Below are 22,965 nucleotides of genomic sequence, written 5' to 3' on the forward strand. Positions count from 1 at the left end.
CATAAGTTGTACCTGTTTATTTACAGCTGTCTTTCCCCTACATCCAATCAAAGTGCAGAATTTGTACAGGATCTCTCTAAAAAGCTGGGGGCGGAGAGCTGAAGTTACATTAGTGAAGAGACCTTTGAGAGATGATTGGAGGGAAGGGACACCCCCCCCCACATAGCACACAGGAACAGAGCTGAGGCTGTCAATCAGCTGGAGCTCCCTCCCCTGTCACCTTTTTTTTCCTGGTGTCAGGAATACTTGTCAGAAGTGATTCATGCTGATAGCAGGGGAACTAAGCAGCAGACATAAATTAGACTTTGTGCTCTGGATTGAGACAAGTACGCACTATAGAGGGATATGCTTTGTTCATATTTTATTTCTGAGGTTTACAAACATTACCAAAACGATGTATTACGAGGACAAACCTAAATAAGCCATTCAATTAGTATGAAATCAGGCAGGCCCTTGTATTACATAGCTGATGGTAGGTCTAAAGGAGGTTGTACAATCAGATTGTATAGTGAATAATCAGTCAAATGGTGGCCTGACACACTTCTATAAATGACCAATTTCCTTTTAGGCTGGGTTCACACTTGTGCAATGCGGGAACCAGCGCAATTCCACTGCAGGTTCCCGCATCGCATGTCACTCGCAATCAGTTCACGCTGCCCTCTGCAAACCATTGGGGGTGTGAATGTAAAGTTAATGACACCCCCAGATTGGTTCACAGATCGCAGTGCAAACTGTGAAATGGAACAGGAATCGGATCGTATGGGTGTGAACATGAAAATGATTATTCATTTTTAATTAAATCGATTGGAAGGGAAGTCATGGCTATTTCATTTTTTGCTGGTTTCATTTTTTTGCTCGAATCACATATATTGGATAATAAAATGGAAGTGTGTATGGCCACCATAAGGGTAGATTTATGTGTCTAAAGCTGACCATACATGGATCAAAATGTGGCCAGTTCAGCAGGGACCAGCCAAATTTTGCCCCATGTGTGGGCGCTTTGGTTGTACAGAAGTGATCTATGGATTTTCCCCACTGTAGCCTGCAATGCTAATCAGTTTATTCTGATGGCGGGGAAGTCTCTCCAGAGTACAATCTTGCACTGAGAAGGATTCCCCTATCCACCTCAAATGTGTGAATGAGGGAATCGGGTCCCATTTTTTTTTTCATTCAATCTGCTGGTTGAATGAAAAAAACAAATCTATCTATGGGCTGCCTAAGGCTCCATTCACAGTTGAACGACTCCAAAGTTGCACCGACTTTGGAGTCCAACTTTGATGCAACTTTGGATGGGTGCAACCTTGGATGGATACGACCAGTGATAATGGACAACTATTGTATTGTATAACATTTAGGTATGACTTTAATGCAACTTTTGAGGGTTAATATTGAACTCTATGGTCCTCAAGTTGCATGAAAGTTGGACCAGAGTAGATTCATGAACTACTAGTCGCTGCATGAACTAGTCGATGCAATTTTAAGTGGCACATATATGAATGGTTATCATTGCAAAACATGGGGAACGACTTGTCCTGCAACTTTGATGTCCAAAGTTGCAGGACAATTCGCACAAGTGTGAATGGAGACTTAAGCTGGGTTCATACTGTGTGCGGCGCAGCTCGCAGCAGGGGGTCTGCAGCATTTTCCGTTCAACTTTTCAGGTCCGAATTTTTTGCTGATTTCGGACCTAAAACAGAGCCAAAGACGCACAAGACTCTTCTGCTGTGTGCTCCGCGGCCCCTCCCCTAATCCATGCACCTGACCCCTAATCTACATGCAGGGTGCTGGATACATGGATTCCAGTGGGGGGTTAAACGCGTGATTAGAGCCAGAGGCTCTAATTGGCTTAAAAAGAGGGTGGGCTTGGGGTGCAGGGCACTGCGCCCTGAGCCCACCCAGTTGTGTGACAATAGTGAATTCATATTTACTGTTGTCTTCCTGACTCTCCTCCCAGCCAATGAGGAAACGGGTCTTGAGACCTGATTGGCCCAGAGGAGAAGCGATTGTATTGGCCGCCGAGGGAAGGAGCAGGGAAGCTGCAGAGGATGAAGCCACCGTGAACGCCACCATAGAGGGAGAGGAAGACGCCACCATGGAGGAGAAGGAGACGCCACCATAGAGGAGGAGGAAGACGCCACCATGGAGGAGGTGGAGACTCCACCATGGAGCAGGAGGAAGATGCCACCATGGAGGAGGAAGAAGATGCCACCATGGAGGACGATGAAGACGCCACCATGGAGGAGGAGGAAGAAGAGGCCACCATGGAGGAGGAAGAAGAGGCCACCATGGAGGAGGATGAAGACGCCACCATGGAGGAGGATGAAGACGCCACCATGGAGGAGGAGGAGGAAGATGCCACCATGGAGGTGGAGGAAGACGCCACCATTAAGGAGGAGGAGATGCCACCATGGAGGAGGAGGAGACACCACCATGGAGGAGGAGGAAGACACCACCATGGCGGAGGAGGAGATGCCACCATGGTGGAGGAGGAAGATGCCACCATGGAAGAGGAGGAAGACACCACCATGGAGGAGGAGGAAGATGCCACCATGGAGGAGGAGGAGACACCACCATGGAGGAGGAGGAGACACCATCATGGAGGAGAAACTACCATGGAGGAGGAGGAAGATGCCACCATGGAGGAGGAGGAAGACGCCACCATGGAGGAGACACCACCATGGAGGAGGAGGAGACGCAGGAAGGAACCGAAGCTGCTAGATGGGGTAAGTGCGGGGCTGGTGGAGGGACAGATGAGCGAGCGACCGACCGACCGACCACCAGACTGACTAACCGACCAGGGGAGAAGGGGATGGGCCGGGCGGTGTTGTCAGCGAGTGTCTTGTTTGCCGCCCCCCACAAATTCGCAATAGTGTGAACCCAGCCTTATGCCCGGTACACACGATGAGCTTATCGGATGAATGATCATCCGTTTTTTTTTTGTGTGTGCTAATCTCAGATCGAATCTGATGAGTTTACTCATGAAAATCATAAAAGTCATGAAGATTCGTGTGCGACAGAATAAAAAATCGGAAGTGATGTCATGTGTTGTAATGCATTTGTATTGCATTTTTGAACTGCAGCTGTACTGATTAAACGAAAGAGAGAGCCGGTCTCGGTCTCCTGTCATGCCAATTGAATCAGTGGCGGCCCCTCCCCTAATCCATGCGCCTGGCCCCTAAGCTACATGTAGGATGCCGGATACATGGATTCCAGTGGGGGGGGGGTTAAACGCGTGATTAGAGCCAGAGGCTCTAATTGGCTTAAAAAGAGGGTGGGCTTGGGGTGCAGGGCACTGCGCCCTGAGCCCACCCAGTTGTGTGACAATAGTGAATTCATATTTGCTGTTGTCTTCCTGACTCTCCTCCCAGCCAATCAGGAAATGGGTCTTGAGACCTGATTGGCCCAGAGGAGAAGCGATTGTATTGGCCGCCGAGGGAAGGAGCAGGGAAGCTGCAGAGGATGAAGATGCCACCATGGAGGACGAAGAAGACGCCACCATGGAGGAGGAGGAGGAAAATGCCACCATGGAGGAGGAAGAAGACGCCACCATGGAGGAGGAGGAGGAAGATGCCACCATGGAGGTGGAGGAAGACGCCACCATGGAGGAGGAGGAGGAAGATGCCACCATGGAGGTGGAGGAAGATGCCGCCATGAAGGAGGAGGAGACACCACCATGGAGGAGGAGGAGACACCACCATGGAGGAGGAGGAAGACACCACCATGGCGGAGGAGGAGACGCCACCATGGTGGAAGAGGAAGATGCCACCATGGAGGAGGAGGAAGACACCACCATGGAGGAGGAGGAAGACGCCACCATGGAGGAGGAGGAGACACCACCATGGAGGAGGAGGAAGACACCACCATGGAGGACAATGAAGACGCCACCATGGAGGAGGAGGAGGAAGATGCCACCATGGAGGAGGAAGAAGACGCCACCATGGAGGAGGATGAAGATGCCACCATGGAGGAGGAGGAGGAAGATGCCACCATGGAGGTGGAGGAAGACGCCACCATGAAGGAGGAGGAGACACCACCATGGAGGAGGAGGAAGACACCACCATGGCGGAGGAGGAGACGCCACCATGGCGGAGGAGGAAGACGCCACCATGGCGGAGGAGGAAGATGCCACCATGGAGGAGGAGGAAGACGCCACCATGGAGGAGGAGGAGACACCACCATGGAGGAGGAGGAGACACCACCATGGAGGAGGAGGAGACACCACCATGGAGGAGGAGGAGACACCACCATGGAGGAGGAGGAAGATGCCACCATGGAGGAGGAGGAAGACACCACCATGGAGGAGACGCCACCGTGGAGGAGGAGGAGACGCAGGAAGGAACCGAAGCTGCTAGATGGGGTAAGTGCGGGGCTGGTGGAGGGACAGATGAGCGAGCAAGCGACTGACCGACCACCAGACTGACTAACCAACCAGGGGAGAAGGGGATGGGCCGGGCGGTGTTGTCGGCGAGTGTCTTGTTTGCCGCCCCCCACAAATTCGCAATAGTGTGAACTCAGCCTTATGCCCGGTACACACGATGAGCTTATCGGATGAATGATCATCTGGTTTTTTTTTGTATGCTAATCTCAGATCGAATCTGATGAGTTTACTCATGAAAATCATGAAAGTCATGAAGATTTGCGTGCGACAGAATAAAAAATCGGAAGTGATGTCATGTGTTGTAATGCATTTGTATTGCATTTTCGAACTGCAGCTGTACTGATTAAACGAAAATCGTACGATCTGGCATCATACGAAAAAAAACATTCGTGCATGTCCCATCAAATAATATCGGATTGCCCGCATTCTCCACAAAAAATAAATAAATAAAATAATATCGGATGAACAGCTCTGATCGTCTCTCGAAAGCTCTTTACTAACAATCAGATTATCGTACGAAATCTGTATTTTTCGTACGATTTTCTGATCATGTGTACCGAACACTAGCCTACCTCTCCTCTGAAGAGCAGTCTGTGTTTGGATCACTTTTCAGCAGCGATTAACAGATAGTGAGGAGGTGATGTGACGTTATTAATAGAGTAGTCGGATTAGAAATGCTTCCCAAGCCCTAGCAATACACAGCTGTATTGACTTTGTGACACCTTGGAGTGGAGTGTAGTACAGCGCCCTGTGTATATACATATATATATATGTAGGCAGCTAAGCACACAGAGGTGTGTACATTTGCGGCCAAACGATCTTCTACAGGTTTGATTTCCTGGGAACGCTTCTGGCTCAACCAGGCTTCCACAGCTGCAGCTGTTTGACAGGAGCCCCGCCCACCGCTCGCGGCACAGTGGTTGCCAATGGAGACGCGTCCCCGTGCGAGGGAGGGAAGGAGGGGGAGCGGGACGTGACGTCACGGGCTGGCGCCAGGCTGTCTGCTGGAGGAAGAGAAGGAGGGGGGGGAGAGTGCAATGTGCACATCCAAACCTGTGTACACACACACTGCTCTGCAATGTACATTGTGTGCCTGTGTCACTCAGCACAGAATGGAGCAGTGTGTAAACACAAGGGGGTCAAGTGAAAAAAAAAAAGCTCTGTTTGAACTGTGGGGATGGATAAAGTCAATGTATTCTGCGTGGAACTATTAAAGAGAACCAGTCAGGCTCATGTAAAACTTCCAAAAGTCCCACGGTGGCCACACACACTCTGATTTTAATATCCGAATAATGTGCGATTCAAAATCAGCAAAAAATCGAATAGACTTCCCTTTCCAGTCGATTTAGATAGAATTCAATCAAACTGAGTCCAATGGCCAGGGCAGAAATGTATTGATCACGGTGCACTGAGATGCTTTTTTTCATAAATACGATTGTGTATCGATCACATCAGAAGATTGAATAGTGAAAACCGTTGAATATAATGTGATTTCCTTTGTCATGCGATTCTGTGTGACTCAAAATGCACCGCAAATCACACTAGTGTGAACCATCCACACTTGTATGACTCCAAAGTTGCGCCGACTTTGGAGTGCAACTTTGGTGCAGCTTTGACGCAACTTTGGACAGGTGCAACTTGGATAGGACTTTGGCTTTGACCAGTGATAATGGACATCTGTTGCACACAAGTTGCATTGTATCACATTCAGGTACGACTTTCATGCAACTTCTGAGGGTTAACATTAAAGTCTATGGCCCTCAAGTGGCATGAAGGTCGGACCAAAGTAGTGCATGAACTACTTTGAAGTTGCTGCAACTTTAAGTTACGCATATGAATGGGTATCATTGGAAAACATGGGGAACAACTTGTCATACAACTATGATGTCCAAAGTTACATGACAAGTCGCACAAGTGTTAATGGAGCCTTAACTTTACTTACTCTGGGCCCTAATAGTTAGAACTTCTCTGAAGTGTTGCCACCAGCTGCCTTCTCTCTCCTGAGTGTGCATAACAATATTAGAGAGAACCATAGTAAGGGTGAGGTCTGTCCGGCGATTCTGCCTCTATAGACAAATCAGAAGGATCGTTACCTGTCTGCCCCTATGAAATCGCTCTCTTTGTACCCACATGTAGCGAGATGTCATTCTGTCGCTGGCCTGGATGCTGCTCAATCTTGATCGCTAGTGATGGGAGTAACAACTCGCTGTCTTAGCTACATAGGGACCTATCCCATTGGGACAAACGGGCACCTTTTAGCCATCCTGCCACTGGTGATTTCCACAAGTTGCAAGTGGCAGGATCACTAGAGTCACCTGTCCGACATCAGCACTGGGGTCCTCTGTCCAAATCCCAGCCAGGACACTATCTGCATGGAGTTTTTATGTTCTTGCTGTGTTTGGGTGGGTTAATCCCATACTCCGAAGGCATGCTAGGAGGATAATTGGCTCCTGTCTAAATTGGTCCTAGTATGTGTATGTATGTGAGATTGGGACCTTAGATTGTAAGCTCCTTGAGAGCAGGGACTGGTGAATGTTCAGTATGTAAAGTGCTGCATAAATTGTCAGTGCTATAAAAATGCCTGTTGTAGTAGTATTAATAATAACAATAATAAATAAACCCAGTGGTGACTGGTCCTCTTTAACGTGTCTCAGACTATTGTTATTATTAGCAAGCTAAACATTAGCTACATTATAATTATTTTCTATTAAAAAAACGAGTGTGATGATCCTCCAATGGCTGTGCGATCCCATTGATTGGAAAGATTCTGCTTGCCCTAATTCCTTTAGGCTGGCATTTGTAAATACATAGCAGCACACTGGGCTACCCCCCAGCCTGCATAGTCTGTTTTCTCATTCAGTTCCCAGCCTCTTCCCTCCTCGGTCACAGGATAATATTCCTGACGCCAGAAAGTCTGGAGGTCGGCAGCAGGGAGGGGGAGAAGGGGGGGAAGAAAATGGACTTTACACTAAAGAAACAGATTAGCAACAGAAAAGAAATAAAGATCAGAATAGCAGCATAATGATTCATACAGCACAAATCACATCTGTTTAGAGCAATAGTCGGGTTTAGCTGAATTTATTAATCTTGGTTATATTTATATACTCTAGTTTTCACTCTTGATGCTGTAGTTATACACGTTAGTTTTCATTTTTATACTGTTTATATATACACTTTAGTTTCTGCTGTAATATGCTTTAGTTTTCTCTCTTTATGCTGTATGTATATACTTTAGTTTTTCACTCTTTATACTATATGTTTATACTTTCCTTTCCTTTCTTTATGCTGTTTCTTTATACTGTTTCAATAAACTTTAGTTTCCTCTCTTTATACTTTATTTATATACTTTAGTTTTCACTTTTTAGTCTAAATTTATAACCATTAATTTTCTCTCTTTATACTGTATTTATAAAATTTAGTTTGCACTTGTTATACTATATTTATAACCTTTACTTTTCCCTCTTTATGCTTTATTTATAACTTTTAGTTTTCCCTCTTTATGCTATATTTAGAACTTTTCGTTTTCCATCTTTATGCTATATTTATAATTTTTAGTTTTCCCTCTATATTTTTAACTTTTACTTATCCTTTTTTATGATATATTTATAACTTATATTTTTCATTCTTTCTGCTATATTTATAACTTTTACTTTCCCTCTTTATGCTATATTTATCAACTTAAGTTTCCCCTCTCTATGCTGTAGTTATAACCTTTACTATTCGTTCTCTAGTCTGTATTTATAAACTTTAGTTTTCTTTTACTTTTTGTTTGTAAATTTTAGATCTACTGTTTATTTTAGCATTGACACAATTAAAAAAAGTCACTAAAATGTGTTTTTTCCATGCTGTCTGTTGTTATGATCGTGTCCCCTGTGGTTTCAGTGATTGCAAATGTAACAGAAAGTTTAGTAAAGGATCGCCCCCCCCCTTAAACCCCCCCCCCCCCCCTCCCCTCTCTCTGTGACATTAATGACACTGTCTCCAGTCCCTAGGAATCAGGATAAGCTGTTTAAAAGTGTTCAGCCAGCTGTTATCTCAATATTATGGAGCTGTGGGGAGGAGAGAAGGGGCTGATTTACATAGGAGAGGGGAGGGGGGGAGCCCGATCATATAAGAGCATGGCTCGTTCAGCCTGACAAGCTTACACATCAACTTGCGATCACATTGTGCGGAGAGCAGCAAACTTTTTGGATCTTCTACCGGAGCAGATCTTCCACTAAGGGAATTATCAGCAAGATGAAGGCCATCAGCCCAGTGAGATCAATGCCCAGCTGCTACCAGGCTGTGTGCTGCCTGTCCGAACAGAGCCTGAGCATTGCCAGGAGTAGTAGCCACAAGGGAGGTGTAGAAGAACCCATGGGTCTCCTCTATGACATGAATGATTGCTACTCCAAGCTGAAGGAGCTGGTCCCTGGCATCCCTCAAGGGAGCAAACTAAGTCAAGTCGAGATCCTCCAACACGTTATTGATTACATCTTCGACCTGCAGATCGTATTGGGGGAAGAGCAGGAGCACAACAACCTCTTATCACTACAGGTAAGATCTCAGCTAGCCTGGACTTCTACTACATTGTGATGATGCCATGATCTACAACTTTTACTCCTATATCACCCATCTTGTGTGATCTGTTCATTTCTAATGCATGCTTGGGATGCCTTATTATGATCAACAACCTGTAACACTCAACCAATGCACTCCTTCCATTCTAAAAAATTCCAATCTACAACCTGTAGCACTAAAGCAACCTGATGACCTGTTACTAACTCCTATCAGCAGTTTCTGCTTTTACTATCTACTACTGATGCAATGTAATGGTCTGTTGCCAACTAGCTCTATAACACTAATGCAATGTGCTTGGTAACTTTGATCACCTGCTATGGCACTAATGCACTCTTGAATGTTGTCTGTATTATACATTACTAATCATCATAATATTTTTCTGTTACAGAATTCAGATTTCTCAGCAATGTCGACAGAGGATGCCAGTCTGTGCCATTGACCCATCTGCCTGTCATGGTAAGAACCATTTTTCTTTTAATTGCCTTTTGGATATCATCGCTATTTAATATAATATTAGTATTGGGCTGTCTTATTCTGAATTTTAAAGGACAGTGGGCAGTCCAGAGATGTATTTGTTAGTGGTAAATGCATAGATGTGTGCCCAGGATTCACACACTTTTCTTATAATGAAATCCAGATTAATGTGTGAATCTATCCCGATAGCCTGTATAAATAGTTCCCCATAGTGTTCCATTCTAAGCTGTAGTAGAAGTGCTCTGTGACGTCACTAGGCGTAGCATAAAGCATTGAGTAGGAAGCTTGGTGGTAATTAGCAGAGGCTGGCTCTTGTAAGCCCCAGGGGCGGCGCTAGCTTCCTCTCTGGCGCCGCTCAGTCTGCTCCCCCTCCCTTGCTCTGACTCACATTTATATACATGCATATTTCTCTTTCTGCAGGTGTGGGAAACTCTTGAAAAAAAGAAGTTCTTTCCATGAAGCATCAGAATCCAACATGCAAGAATTTAACCCCTTCAGATCCGGCAATCAAGATCCATTCCTATAAAAAGACTTTTTCTTCCCCCTCTCTTGAGAACTTTTCAAGACCAACAGAGAGTATTAATTCCACAAGTGACCCTATAGAACTTTGATCCAATTCCATTAAAAAAAAAAAAAAATTATAACCCCCAATTTCCAATCCATCTAATTATACATGGTCCTCATCACCCTACATATTTTTTTATGACATTCCCAAAGATGGTCTGGACCATTCAACCCTCCCTATGAGTACTATATCAACTTGAATTTCTGTTACTGAAAGAAAATAACTCTCGAGCTGTATATATATTTTTGTAAACTTTTTTTTTTTATGCTCTCATGTGAAAATCTTATATTTTGTAAGGATATAGATGCCTTTAATCTGTGGTGATGACCTCAGAATGATCCCACTCTCTAAAGTAGAGAATAATGTCTTGGAACTGCTGTTTCCTATTTTTAGAAAACTTTTTATAAAAGTTGTTACTTATGTGTACATAATAAAAATTCTTATTTTTAACTTGTGGATTGTTTTTTATTTTTATTTTTTTATGACATTGAATTATTAACAGTGTATAGGCGACCAGTGGTTGGGACAGCCTGATAGCAGGTCAAAATAAAACTAAGATGGTGTTTTGTAAATCTACAAGGACCTGTGCTTTATTGTAAACACCTTATCAATATTTTTCAAATCTATTGTATCAACTCAGGGGAAGCTGTGTTCACTTCAAGCAACCAATTAAGTGAAGGGGAAGACATTCTTTTAAAATCTCTTGGCTGTTTGAAGTGAACACAGAGCTAGCTATAATTTTAATTAAATTGCACTTTATTGTAATGTGACATGTATTTAGTGTAAACCAACAACAGGTGGACAGTGGTGGGGGTTGTTTTACTAAAACAGGAGAGTGCAAAATCTGCTGCAGCTGTGCATGGTAGCCAATTAGTTTCTAACTTCAGCTCGATTAATTAAGCTTTGACAATTAAACTTGGAAGCTGATTGGTTTCTATGCAAAGCTGCACCAGATTTGACACTCCAGTTTTAGTAAATCAACTCCACTGTGCCGAGCTGTAAATTACTGTCATTTCATCCAATTACGGTTGTACTGGTGCATCAGCTGTAATCATCAAACCAGACAGCAACCCCAGATGTTGAGGAACTAAAAGTCCTGGCATGCATGCCTCTTATGTTGAAGTAAAGCTGGGATTTGTAATTCCACACCAGCTAGAGCTGCAAATAGTATTTCGACAGTGCACTTTAAATGATTCATGTCATTTCGTGCCCTGTGGTGGTACATAAGGTCTTTGGAACAATTGCAGCCCCCTGACTATCCCTATGTTATTTGTTCATGAAATCTCCAATGACACTATACAGGATTTACTGTGTATAGCACCAACCACTTGTAAAGCACTCTACAACATAAAGGGAGATGGTGCTGTTCTAAATCAAGACAAGGAGGACCCTGCTCCTAGGAGCTCACAATCTAAAAGGTAATTACAACATTCTCTTAATGCAAAACCTTTTCATACTTGCTCTAATCTGCAACACTTAACCCCCCTCACCCTGATAAAAAAAATTATTCAGATTCCTAGGGCAGTGATGGTGAACCTTGGCACCCCAGATGTTTTGGAACTACATTTCCCATAATGCGCAACTACACTACAGAGTGCATGAGCATCATGGGGAATGTCGTTCCAAAACATCTGGGGTGCCAAGGTTCGCCATCACTGTTCTAGGGCAGTGGTCATCAACTCCTGTCCTCAGGGCCCACTAACAGGCCAGGTTTGCAACATAACTAAAATACATCACAGGTGATATAATTTGCTGCTCAGTGATTGCAGTATTCTAGTCTGCATCTCCTCAAGGTAATACATAAAACCTGGCCTGTTAGTGGGCCCTGAAGACAGGGTTGATGACCACTGTTCTAGGGTGTCCATAGCCAGGCAGATATCTTCCCTGGCAATGATGGGATGTAAGGGCACTGGGGCTGTCATTTTATCATTCCTATACATGAAAATCAAGGATCTGGGCTGGATCACAAAAAAGATTTTTCAATAATCTGGAAGAATCACCTGTGTGTGATAGTGATCACCTTTAACTGCTGGGGGGTGCTCATTATTGTCCCCTTGGGGGGTATCACTGTTGATGCTCTATGAGTGTTATACTGTCTATATATATATATATATATATATATATATATATTAGACATTGTGCATTTGTACAGACATTATTTATTTCTCAAGGGCCTCATATTAAAAAAAAAAGCCTGAGGGCCCTTTCATACCTGTGCAGCCCAATGCAGTGCGGGACTGCACCATTTTGCTGATGCAGCATCTCACAATGGATGGTAGTGCATGACTTATGTGTCTGCTGCTTTTAGTTTATTGGGGTGGCAATGGAAATGAAGAACATTGCAATAAATGTGTTGCTACAATGTATACATTGGTCTGAATAGGCCATAAGAGAGTAAATGTCTTGAAAATCTACATTATGTTACCTCTCAATATGGCATCTGATTTTATGTTACATTCCCCATGTTGCAAAGAAAGAGCCGTATTAATTGCAAAGGGCAATGCAAATTATCAGAGACAATTCTCAAATGCAAACAGGTTCCGTTGCATAAAATCAAATAAACCTCCTCCTAAAAAATGCTGTTTTTTTGGCTTTTATGGGGAGCCACTGGCTTTAGTACTTTCTGAGTTGCTGACCAAGACCTGGGAAAGTTGGAGGTTAGAAATCCTTATATGAGCACCTTTTCTAGGCTAGTAAGGCCTCTTTCACACGGATGATCCGTATGTCCGTTTTTCATCCATCCGTTTTCGGATGAAAAACGGACATACAGTCATCCCTATGGAGCGTCGGATGTCAGCGGTGACATGTCCGCTGACATCCGACCCCGCTCCGATCCGAAAAGTGTAACGGAGGAAAAACCTACTTTTCCCTCCGTTTTCGGATCGGATCGGATGACGACGGACACTACGGACCGTCATCATCCGATCCCCCCATAGGGGAGAGCGGCGCTCTGACAGGTCCGTCGCTGCACAGCGTGCAGCGATGCACCTGTCATCTTCCTGCTCAGCGGGGATCGGCGGAGTGATCTCCGCTGAGCCAGCGTGTGTTCACGGGGCGGATCATGACTGATCTGCCCCGTGTGAAAGAGGCTTAACTCAAAGGGGGAGAATTACCAAAACTGGTGAAGTTGTGCAAAGCAACCAATCGCATTCTAGGTTTTATTGTAAAAGCTTAAGGCCCCTTTCACATGGGGTGGATCCATTTTGACGGACTTCGCTAGCTCAGCGGGGGATCGCTCCATTGATCCCCGCTGCAGGCGGATGACAGGTCCGTCTCCGCTCACTGTGCTGAGATGGACCTGTCAGAGCCCCGCTCTCCGCTACACGCTGGATGGATTGCAAACGTATCGCCATACGTCTGTCTTCAGCAGATCTTGTCAGATAGGATACCAGGTTGGTGTCACATATACGCTGAAATCTGCCTCCCGATAGAAGTCAATGGGTGGCCCGATCGGATCCACTTGAAAAATGGACAGGCAGATCCTATCGGTCGATCGTGTGAAAGGGGCTTTATTGAGTAAGCTGAGGTTGGAAGTGGATTGCTTTCTATGCAAAGCTGCACCAGATTCTGTGTGCACCGGTTTTAGTAAATCCCCCCAAAGTATTGATACTGAAGGGTCAGCGTGGTAGCCAAGCAACCAGCATTATCAGAGGAAGTGAACAATAGTAAACTTTACAGCAGGTTTTCTTTATTACAATGTATTTATTACAGGATTTATACAGCGCCCACAATTTATGCAGTGCTTCACATACTGTACATTCACATAAGTACTGGTCCTTGAGGAGCTTTCAATCTAAGATCCCTATCTTACATGCACACACATACTAGGGCCAATTTAGATAGGAGCTAATTAATTAACCTACCAGCATATCCTTTGAGTGTGTGTGTAAACTGGAGTATCAGGAGGAAACCAATGTAAGCACAGGAGAACATGCAACTACATTTTGCTAGTGTCCTGGATGGGATTTGAGCCCAGGACCCCAGCGCTGCAGCAAGAAAAGAAAGAAAATAAATTCAATTTTCCTTACCTTGAATAGCTGGGATGAACACAGATTTACTGTAAAATGTTCCTTTTTAGAAAAATCCCTGTGTATGTAGTATATATACTACTCATTAGATACTGCTAGTACATGCTTGGCTAGTGTGGAAACTCAGAAAATATTAAAGAAAACCCAAGCCACAGTATTTTTGTGGACAGCATGGTAATCATATAGATCTCGGGGTGATCTAGTAAAGAACAATGTTATACAACAGGCAATCCAATCTATAGTGTGTTGGGGCCTTTAGTAAATCAGCCTGTTAGTATATCACCATCAGTCCCATGTAAGAAGGCAGCAGATACAGTAGCATCAGGAATCTGGCGATCAGTATTATTCCGGACTCCCATAACATTCCAGGCATTTCTAAGGATTATTCTATTTATTTGTGCATGTTTCCCACATGTTTCTACTCAGAATATTTAAGTTAAAGAATTTCCAGCAAATAAATCCAAAATAAAGTGGACTATAAAATGCTTAACAGTCTCCACTGAAGTGCAGAATGGATTTAGAAACACAGCAGTCACATAAACACATATTAGTAATTAGTGTTTATCATGGGCTCCTAAATTGTGTAAATCTTGGTTGAGTCACCATCATAGGCGTACACACAGGGTGTGCCCGGTGTGTCTGGGCACACCCTAATCACCCCGTGTGGTGCATATTTCCCATGTTTAGACCCCTGATATTTCACCAAATAAAAAAATCAGTTTTTTTCCTCCTAAAAGATTGCAAAAAATAATTAAAATCATATTGTAACTGCCCTACTGACACCACCAATATCTGCCCTTATGACACCATTCACTGCTCTTCTGACACCTTCCGTATATATACACACACATGCATATGTGTTTGAGCTTTGGGGTGCACACCCTAATGCAATAGGCTGAGCACACCTATGGTCACCATATACTGCCATGTGCTTTTGAGAGGGGTATTGTCAGGAACTTGTGGGAACAGATGCTGCCTGAGTTGGCCATTTTAAGCCCCCACTCTTCCCTATCAATGGTTGGGTGGGCTGCTCAGGGTTATTGGTTGCTATGGTGCAGGCAGTCAGGCTGCACAGTGTAACTGATTGTTATGATGCAGGCAGCTGGGCTTCACAACATGATTGGTTGTCATGATGCAGGCAGCTGGGCTTCACAATGTGATTGGTTGTTATGGTGCAGGCAGCCAGACTGCACAACTGTGATTGGTGGTTATTATGATGCAGGCAGCTGGGCTGCACAGTACGATTAGATGTTATGGTGCAGACTGGGCTGCACAACATGATTGGTTGTTATGGTGCGAGTGGCTGGGCTGCACAGTGCCATTGGTTGTTATGGAGCAGGATGCTGAGTGTACCATAACAACCAAAGTGTGACCTGGGGGCTGAAAGTCCAGTGGCGGAGTCTAGAGTATGAACTCACTGGCCTCAGTGTTGCCCGCACCATGCCTCCATGGCTGCCACCTAAGGTGGCCACCTCAATTGGCCTCATTGGTGGCAATGCCTTGGGATTCCTTTCATATAGCTTGGCAGATATTAATATTAATATGTATATTTAATTCTATCTATCTATCTATCTATCTATCTATCTATCTATCTATCTATCTCAATGTATGTATATATTTAATTCAATCTATGTAATTCTATCTCTCTAAATCTATCTATCTATGGGTTCTATTTATCTCAATCGATGTATGTATCTTTCTGTCGATTTAATTCTATCTATCTATCTATCTATCTATCTATCTATCTATCTAGAATGAGCTATCATCTAATCTATATTTATGTGTCTTTCTATATGTGTGTAAGTTAATCAGTGTATAGGAAGCCCCCCTACTGTTCGTATGTATCTATTTTTTTCAATCTATATATCTAATTCTATCTATCTAAATCTATCGCTTCTATCTATCTCAACCTATCTATCTATCTATCTATCTATCTATCTATCTATCTATCTATCTATCTATCTATCTATCTATCTATCTATCTATCTATCATGAGCTATCATCTAATCTATATTTATGTGTCTTTCTATATATGTGTAAGTTAATCAGTGTATAGGAAGCCCCCCGTACTGTTCGTACTGTTATCGGGGTACACACAGGAGAGGGGGGAGTAGAGTGACTCGTCCCCCAGCAGTATTCATAGATGGGGTACAGGGCAGACCCCCCAATATAGAGGAGAAGAGCCCCTCTACAGGCTGTGATCCTATTAGCGGGAATTTTTCACTTTAGGATAATAGGATTCCCTGCTCTTTTGTAAGGTGGGGAGGAAAGAGAAAGCTGGAGAGGAGGGGGGTCTGTGCAGCTGTAATCAGCTGTGATTAGTAAAGGAGGTAGGGGGATGTTTTAGGAATTCTTCACCTGGCATTGTCATTGTTTCGGGAGCCGCAGGTGTCTCCTGGCGCCAGCCTGTCTGACTGCTGGCCTCCCCCCTCCCCTCTCCCCTCATCTGTCTCCATTTGCATCCATTCACTCCCTCATTTCCTAGACACAACCCCCATGCCTGGACTCCGGCTATGTCATCCCATGTGCACACATGTGCATTGCATCCACATATACGGCTCACTACAATGCATCCTTCCCAGATAGAGAGAGAGAACTCATCATTAGCTGGACATCCCATGCAGATGTTTCCTATATGTTATTTGTACAGCTGAGCCACCCTCAGAAGCTCCATCTTCACACTTATTCATCTTTCTTTGCCTTATACATCTCCAACTATTTCCCACCACACTATATATATATATATTCAGTCTTTATATATATATTGGGAAATAGTTTATGATCTGTACAATAAAGATCAATATACTTAGCAATCAATTAAACTATATATATCTATATCTATATAGATATAGATATATATCTATATAGATATAGATATATCTATATCTATATAGATATATAGATATAGATATATATCTATATAGATATAGATATCTATATAGATATAGATATCTATATCTATATAGATATATATGTAAATATATATATATATATATATATATATATATATATATATATATATATATATATATATATATATATATATATATACACACACATATACAGACATATAAAATATGGATTAATTGATTGCTAAGTACATTGATCTCAAACTATTTCCCAACACAGTCTTTTCATATAGAAATGTTATATATTTACATGGATCCAGTGAATACTAAGTACATTCATCGTTATGGTATAGATTCTAAACTCCTTCCCACCACAGTCTTTTCATATATATATATGATATGATATGATATATATAATATGCAGATGGAGCCAGTGATTACTAAGTACATTGTGCCTTATGTTATAGATCTCAAAACAGTTCCCACTAATATATATATATATATATATATATATATTCCTATGCATCTGGTGATTACTAAGGACATGGTTATGGTTATATGTATGTCACAATTTCCCAGACCACCACAGTCTTTTTATATTCGTATGCATCCAATAACTACTAAGTACACTTTCTGGCTCAAATTCACAGGTGTGTCGTCTGACCATTGTATTGCAATCACCGATGCAAGCAATTTACATTTAAATAACACATGAAAGCTGTTGATTCTAGCTACAGAAGACATGTATTTGTATCCAGACTAAGCTAAAATGTCCATTAGGTTAAAGGTCCTACTGACTGACATTTCCAGCAATGACAGCCAATCAGAATTGGACAGAACAGTCTCCCAGCATGCCAACATGTTGGTTAATGATCATTTCCTTTTCGATGCAGAATAGGGAACAGCAGCTTCAATGGGTATGTGCCACATCAAGATGTTGGCCTGAGCAAAGGGCACTGTTGTAGGAGGTATTAGTGTCCCAGGATCTCAGTGGCAGGCAGTTAAAATACTGCATCATGTTTCTGATGAGAGATTTGACAATGCATAGTTGGCAATAGTCAAAAGCAACATTTCTCAACCTTTTTAACCCTAGAGGAACTGTTGAAATAATTTTCAGGGCTCAGGGAACCCTTGGTATAATTCAAATTTTCTAAACGATTAAAAAAAAAGAATAATAGACATGTCATACTTACTGTACCTGCTCCGTGCAATGGTTTTGCACAGAGCAGCCCCAATCCTCCTCTTCTGGGGTCCCTCCGCTGGTGCTCCTGGCCCCCCTTCCTCTGATTGCCCCATAGCAAGCCATTGCTATGGGGGCAATCATGCGGGCTTGCTCCAGAGCCGTCTTGTGTTTGTCCATTGACACACACAGCATGGCTCAGCCCTGCCCCCATTCTCTTCTCACTGGTTGTATAATTGACAGCAGCAGGAGCCCGTGGCTCCCACTGCTGCCTCAATCTCCAGTGAGGAGAGAGAGAGAGAGAGAAAGAGAGAGAGAGAGAGAGAGAGAGAGACCTGCTGCTCTCAGGCACAGCTTGATTGAGATTGGGCTCAGATAGGTATAAGAGGGGGAGGAGCTGCACACAGAAGAATTTTTACCTTAATGTAGAGAATGCACTAAGATACAAAAAACTTCTAGAGCTACTTTACTTTTTCGGCGGTCAGTGGATAGAATGCCCCTTACACTGGTGGTCAGTGTGATGAATGCCCCTTATATTGAATGTCAGTAGGATAAATGCCCTTTACACTGGTGTTCAGTGGGATGAAAGCCTTTCTTACAAACTACTGTACAAAGATCTTTAGTGTCATGTTGCTGGTCCTGCCAAGTGACATTGGACCCAGAATTATGCAGGTACCATCACATGGAAGGTCAATCAGCCACAGCTCAGGGAACCCCCAACAACATCTCAAGGAACTCCCTGTTGGTCAAGAGGATCTAACAAGGGTAGGCAACCTCAGCCCTCCAACTGTTTTAAAACTACAAGTCCCATGAGACATTGCAAGACCCTGATAATCACAGGCATGACTCCTAGAGGCAGAGGCATGATGGGATTTATATTTTCACCACAGCTGGAGGGCTGAGGTTGCCTACCCATAATTTAAATCCATAAGTGGAAATTCTGGGTATCAGCTTACACTTTGCCATAATGAAAGTCTCAAAATTCTCTTGTTCACCCATTGGATGAATAACTGAAATCGCTTCTCGGCCTTTTGGCTAAGATCAAGTGTAGTATCTGTTCTTATCAGTTTCCAGAGGAGGCGCTGTGTCACTCTCGTTGGGGAGGGCCAGCAAATCCAATGGTGTCATAGTACCTGGAAAGGCGATACTCAGCAGGGACTACGCCGAGTTGCCCGAAAGTATACTGGGGACCGGCCAATGGTTGAGTCTGAGCCGTCTGGAAGGGTGCTCCTGGTGGGGATGGGTGCTGCATTTTGGTCTGGCTGAAGGGTCGGGTCCCTGGCCTTCTGGCCTGGATTGTGGTGGCTCTAGCTGCTGACAGTTATTTGGGTAGGAGAAAGCTTACTCCCCTTTTGGCAGGGGGGGGAGTGGCTAGTATCCATTTACCCAAATGTGAAACTGGAAGGGGTGATGGGAGTGATGGTGGAGCCTTCGGGGCAAGGGCTGTCACCAAGCTTCCTGAACCTCATGCCTTTTCTGTCTGCGGTGGGGGGCTGTCGTGGTCTAGGCTGTGGGCCAGGGTAGGTCTTGAAAGCCTATGGAGTAGTGCCCCTGGAGTGGCAGTCCAGGGGTGCCTTAAGATCACTGTGTGTGGCAGACACTTTGATTTTGGGCACCACGGTCACTGCACCATAACACAGCTTTTTTTGCACCTGCCTCTTGGGCCGGGCCTTTTGGCTAGGACCAGAGGAATTTTTTATTCCTGGCCGGAGGGCCTGGTCATTGTGTTACACAATGGCCACTTTTTTTCACTCTCCTCTCCACTATCCCTTCCCCCACTTTTTTCTTTTTTTGATTGAAATCCTGTGTTGTCACGTCTTGTTTTACACGTTTGTCCCACTGTGTGTTGTGATGAGTAAGGATGCGGGTCCTCGGGCCAGCCCTGAAAGTCTTGGGAAGGGGTGGACATGGCCTTTTGGCTTAGTTCGCCCTCTCTCATGGGGTCTCCCTTCGGGGGAGCCCCACCTAGTACTTGGGTGGGTCCTGTCTCGGCAGGCCCTCCAGAGAACGGGGTCTGTCTGGTTTCGGCCAGACGGACCATTGTAAGTACCTTTGTCCCCGCAGGAGCCTAACGCCCCGGGGGATCAGGGAATTGGCACGTCTTGTGTACCCGTGGCACTTTTTTGTGAGCACTCTTTATGTGTGTGCACATTTTTTATGCACCGGGTGAAGTTTTTGGGGTGTGTTTTGCACGCCATAGGCTTTCAAACAAAAAAAAAAACTGAAAATCAGCTGATTGCCTAATCCTCACGCTAACAGCGTGGATGGAGAAATCTCCACTGCTGGCTATTGTATTGTTTGGCCGCAAACACCCATAGCTGCCTGAATACAATGGCGCTGCCAAATAGTGACTGTATCTGATAGGATGCAGTCATCTTTCAGCCAATAATTATTCAACTGGCTCAGATGATTTGTTGAGCTGGGTGGTACTTGTAGCACCATCCATTTTCTCGAAATACATCTAAGTTCAGCAGAAATTGGCCACAATTCAGGCTATCCATGGCCAGCATAGATAGCAGATCATGAGATCTGTGTATTCTTAAGATTTGTCCATATGTCTATACCTGGTTTTCCATCAGATGACGGTAGTGAATGAGTACAGACATACCCCACCTTTAAGTACACAATGAGGTTTATTTACTAAAGCTGGAAATTGCAAAATCAGGCTCACTTCTGCATAGAAACCAATGAGCTTCTAACCCCAGCTTGTTTAATTAAGCTTTGGTAACAAACATAGGCGTGCGCACAGGGTGTGCCGGGTGTGCCTGGGCACACCCTAATCACCCCGTGCGGTGCCAATTCACCCTGCTTTCTGTCTCCCCCCAGCAGTGCTGCCAGTTTCCCTCTTCTCAGGAGTAGAGAAGGGGCTGGTAAATATTTCCTTAATCAGCCCTTCCTTTTCTGAATGAACACAGTGAGTGACCTGTACTGATCGCTTTTGTCTTCATTCTTAACTGGGGAATCTGTCCTCGGTTTCTTTCTCTGTCTCAAAAGTGAGACATAAGGGTCCTGTTTAGACCCTTGATATTTCACTAAAGCCCCATGAAAAAATTGTAAAAAAGTAATAAAAAACAATACTGTAAAAAAATAATTAAAAAAATATTATTGTAAAAAATAATTAAAAAATAATAAAAATAAAAAAACTACTAATACCATCCACTGCCCTACTGTTACCAATCTTTGCTCTACTGACACCATCCACTGCTCTGCTGATATACACACGTGTGTTTGTGCTCTGGAGTCCACATTCTAATGCAATAGGCCGCGCACACATATGGTAAAAAAACCCTGGAAACTCATTGGTTTCTATGGAGAAGTGAGCCTGATTTTGCACTTTCCAGCTTTAGTAAATAAACCCCATTGCGTACTTAAAAGTGGGGTATGCCTGTATGTCAGTAGAGAAAAGAGAAGAATAGTGACTCTGCCAACATTTTCCAATCTGTAGTGACTTTCCCCTAGCTTTTCTAGTCTCCATATATTCATGCTGTATCCATTCTTACCTCATACATGGTGATATATTATTGCAAAAATGTGCCAAAATGGATGCATTGAGGCTGATTCACTATAGAAGTTGAAAATCTTTACTCAATAAATTGGGTGACTATTCACTTTAATTATCCAGTCAATGCAAACTCTTGTTGCCTATGAATGTGCAGATGAAATAGGCGAACAAGGATTTTTGTTTAGTTTAGAGACTCTGTGCACATCCAGTGTCTATAGATTGCTTATGATCTGGCAGTAAATGTAGCAAAAAAAATAATAAAATAAAATAAAATAAAAAATAAAATGTGATGGCTCAATGCTTTGCACTCCTTCGCCATCAGTGTGTGCACAAACTCAAAAGAATCCATAATCAGTCTGTAAAGCCTCACGAAATGAGCAGTAGCTACATGTGCCTGTGCCCCATATGTTCATACACCTAACCAGGAGCCAGGATTACTTGGGTATAGTTTCCATGTTTGGATGACTGATGGCAGTGTGCACAGATGGAGCATTAGCTGACCAGATTCTTCAGCCATCTGATCTTTAATCTCTTTGGGCATACACACTACACATTCTGTATGACTGTTGTAGGGTCAGCTTGCGTTGTTAGGATACCTATCTATTCCAAAAGTCTAGCTCCATTCAAATCTTATTTCATATTTGGATAGATTGGGAAGCTTTAGTATGACCCCTTGATCCTGTTCTATTAGTCCTGTTAGTCAAATAGATAAGAAGAGAGGAGAAACATCTCAAATGGAAACCCAGACAGACAGCTGTAAGACACTTTTGGCTGCAGATGGTCATTTAGATACCTTTTGTCCAATACCTGCTGTTTATAATGTGCACTGGATGGGTTTGGAACAACTGCGACAGATTACCTCTATAAAAAGCCATTGATCATATCACTTGGTTTGTTCTTCAGGAGGTGTTGTGACTCTTAGTATACTCCCTGTTGGGTGAAGAACAAATGTTTTAGCATTTAAAAATGATCTAAAGAGCAACCCCCATCTTATAAGTAGGGGTTTGGGATTAGTGTAGATGGGTACACAAAGAGCACCCAAGGGCCATTAACACCAGGCTCATGTTAGTGCAGTCAGGGCCGTCTTTAATATTGATTGGACCCTGGGCAAAACTTTTCTTGGCCCCCCCATGCAGTTTTGCTCTCCACCTGCTCCACTGATTTTGAGTCTAGCTGCTATTTATTGTATGTCTCACATACAATAAATAGCAGCTAGACTCAAAATCAGTTTACTGAATCAGATCAGGCAACTATTGCAATTGGTTGCCAGAGGTTACAGTGTATCATTACCGCTCACTGACTGGTTGCTAAATGTTATTGCACACATTACGGCTCACTGATTAGTTGCTAGAGGTTACAGCACACGATTTCTGCTTGTTGATTGGTTGCTGGAGATTACTGTGGATATGACCTCAGGGGGGCATGATAT

At 43.6% G+C, this 22,965-nt stretch overlaps 1 protein-coding gene and 1 pseudogene across 1 annotated transcript; both read left to right on the forward strand.

Moving 5' to 3' along the window:
- Positions 1 to 8,487: 8,487 nt before the first annotated feature.
- Positions 8,488 to 10,028, forward strand: ID3 (inhibitor of DNA binding 3). The gene is made up of 3 exons (XM_073616209.1): positions 8,488 to 8,914; positions 9,327 to 9,394; positions 9,833 to 10,028. Exons 1-2 carry the CDS (start codon positions 8,615 to 8,617, stop codon positions 9,375 to 9,377), a joined length of 351 nt encoding a protein of 116 aa, XP_073472310.1. The 5' UTR covers positions 8,488 to 8,614; the 3' UTR covers positions 9,378 to 9,394; positions 9,833 to 10,028.
- Positions 10,029 to 19,049: 9,021 nt separating this feature from the next.
- Positions 19,050 to 19,154, forward strand: LOC141130797 (U2 spliceosomal RNA; annotated as a pseudogene).
- Positions 19,155 to 22,965: the final 3,811 nt, after the last annotated feature.

The sequence above is a fragment of the Aquarana catesbeiana genome, linkage group LG02 (assembly GCF_042186555.1).
Source record: "Aquarana catesbeiana isolate 2022-GZ linkage group LG02, ASM4218655v1, whole genome shotgun sequence".
NCBI lineage: Eukaryota > Metazoa > Chordata > Amphibia > Anura > Ranidae > Aquarana > Aquarana catesbeiana.

Bases quoted from the DNA above. Each gene is read 5' to 3' on its own strand.
- ID3 (XM_073616209.1), top strand. From the start codon at position 8,615: ATGAAGGCCATCAGCCCAGTGAGATCAATGCCCAGCTGCTACCAGGCT. The intron at 8,915-9,326 runs GTAAGATCTCAG...TTTCTGTTACAG, and splicing joins ACAACCTCTTATCACTACAG to AATTCAGATTTCTCAGCAAT.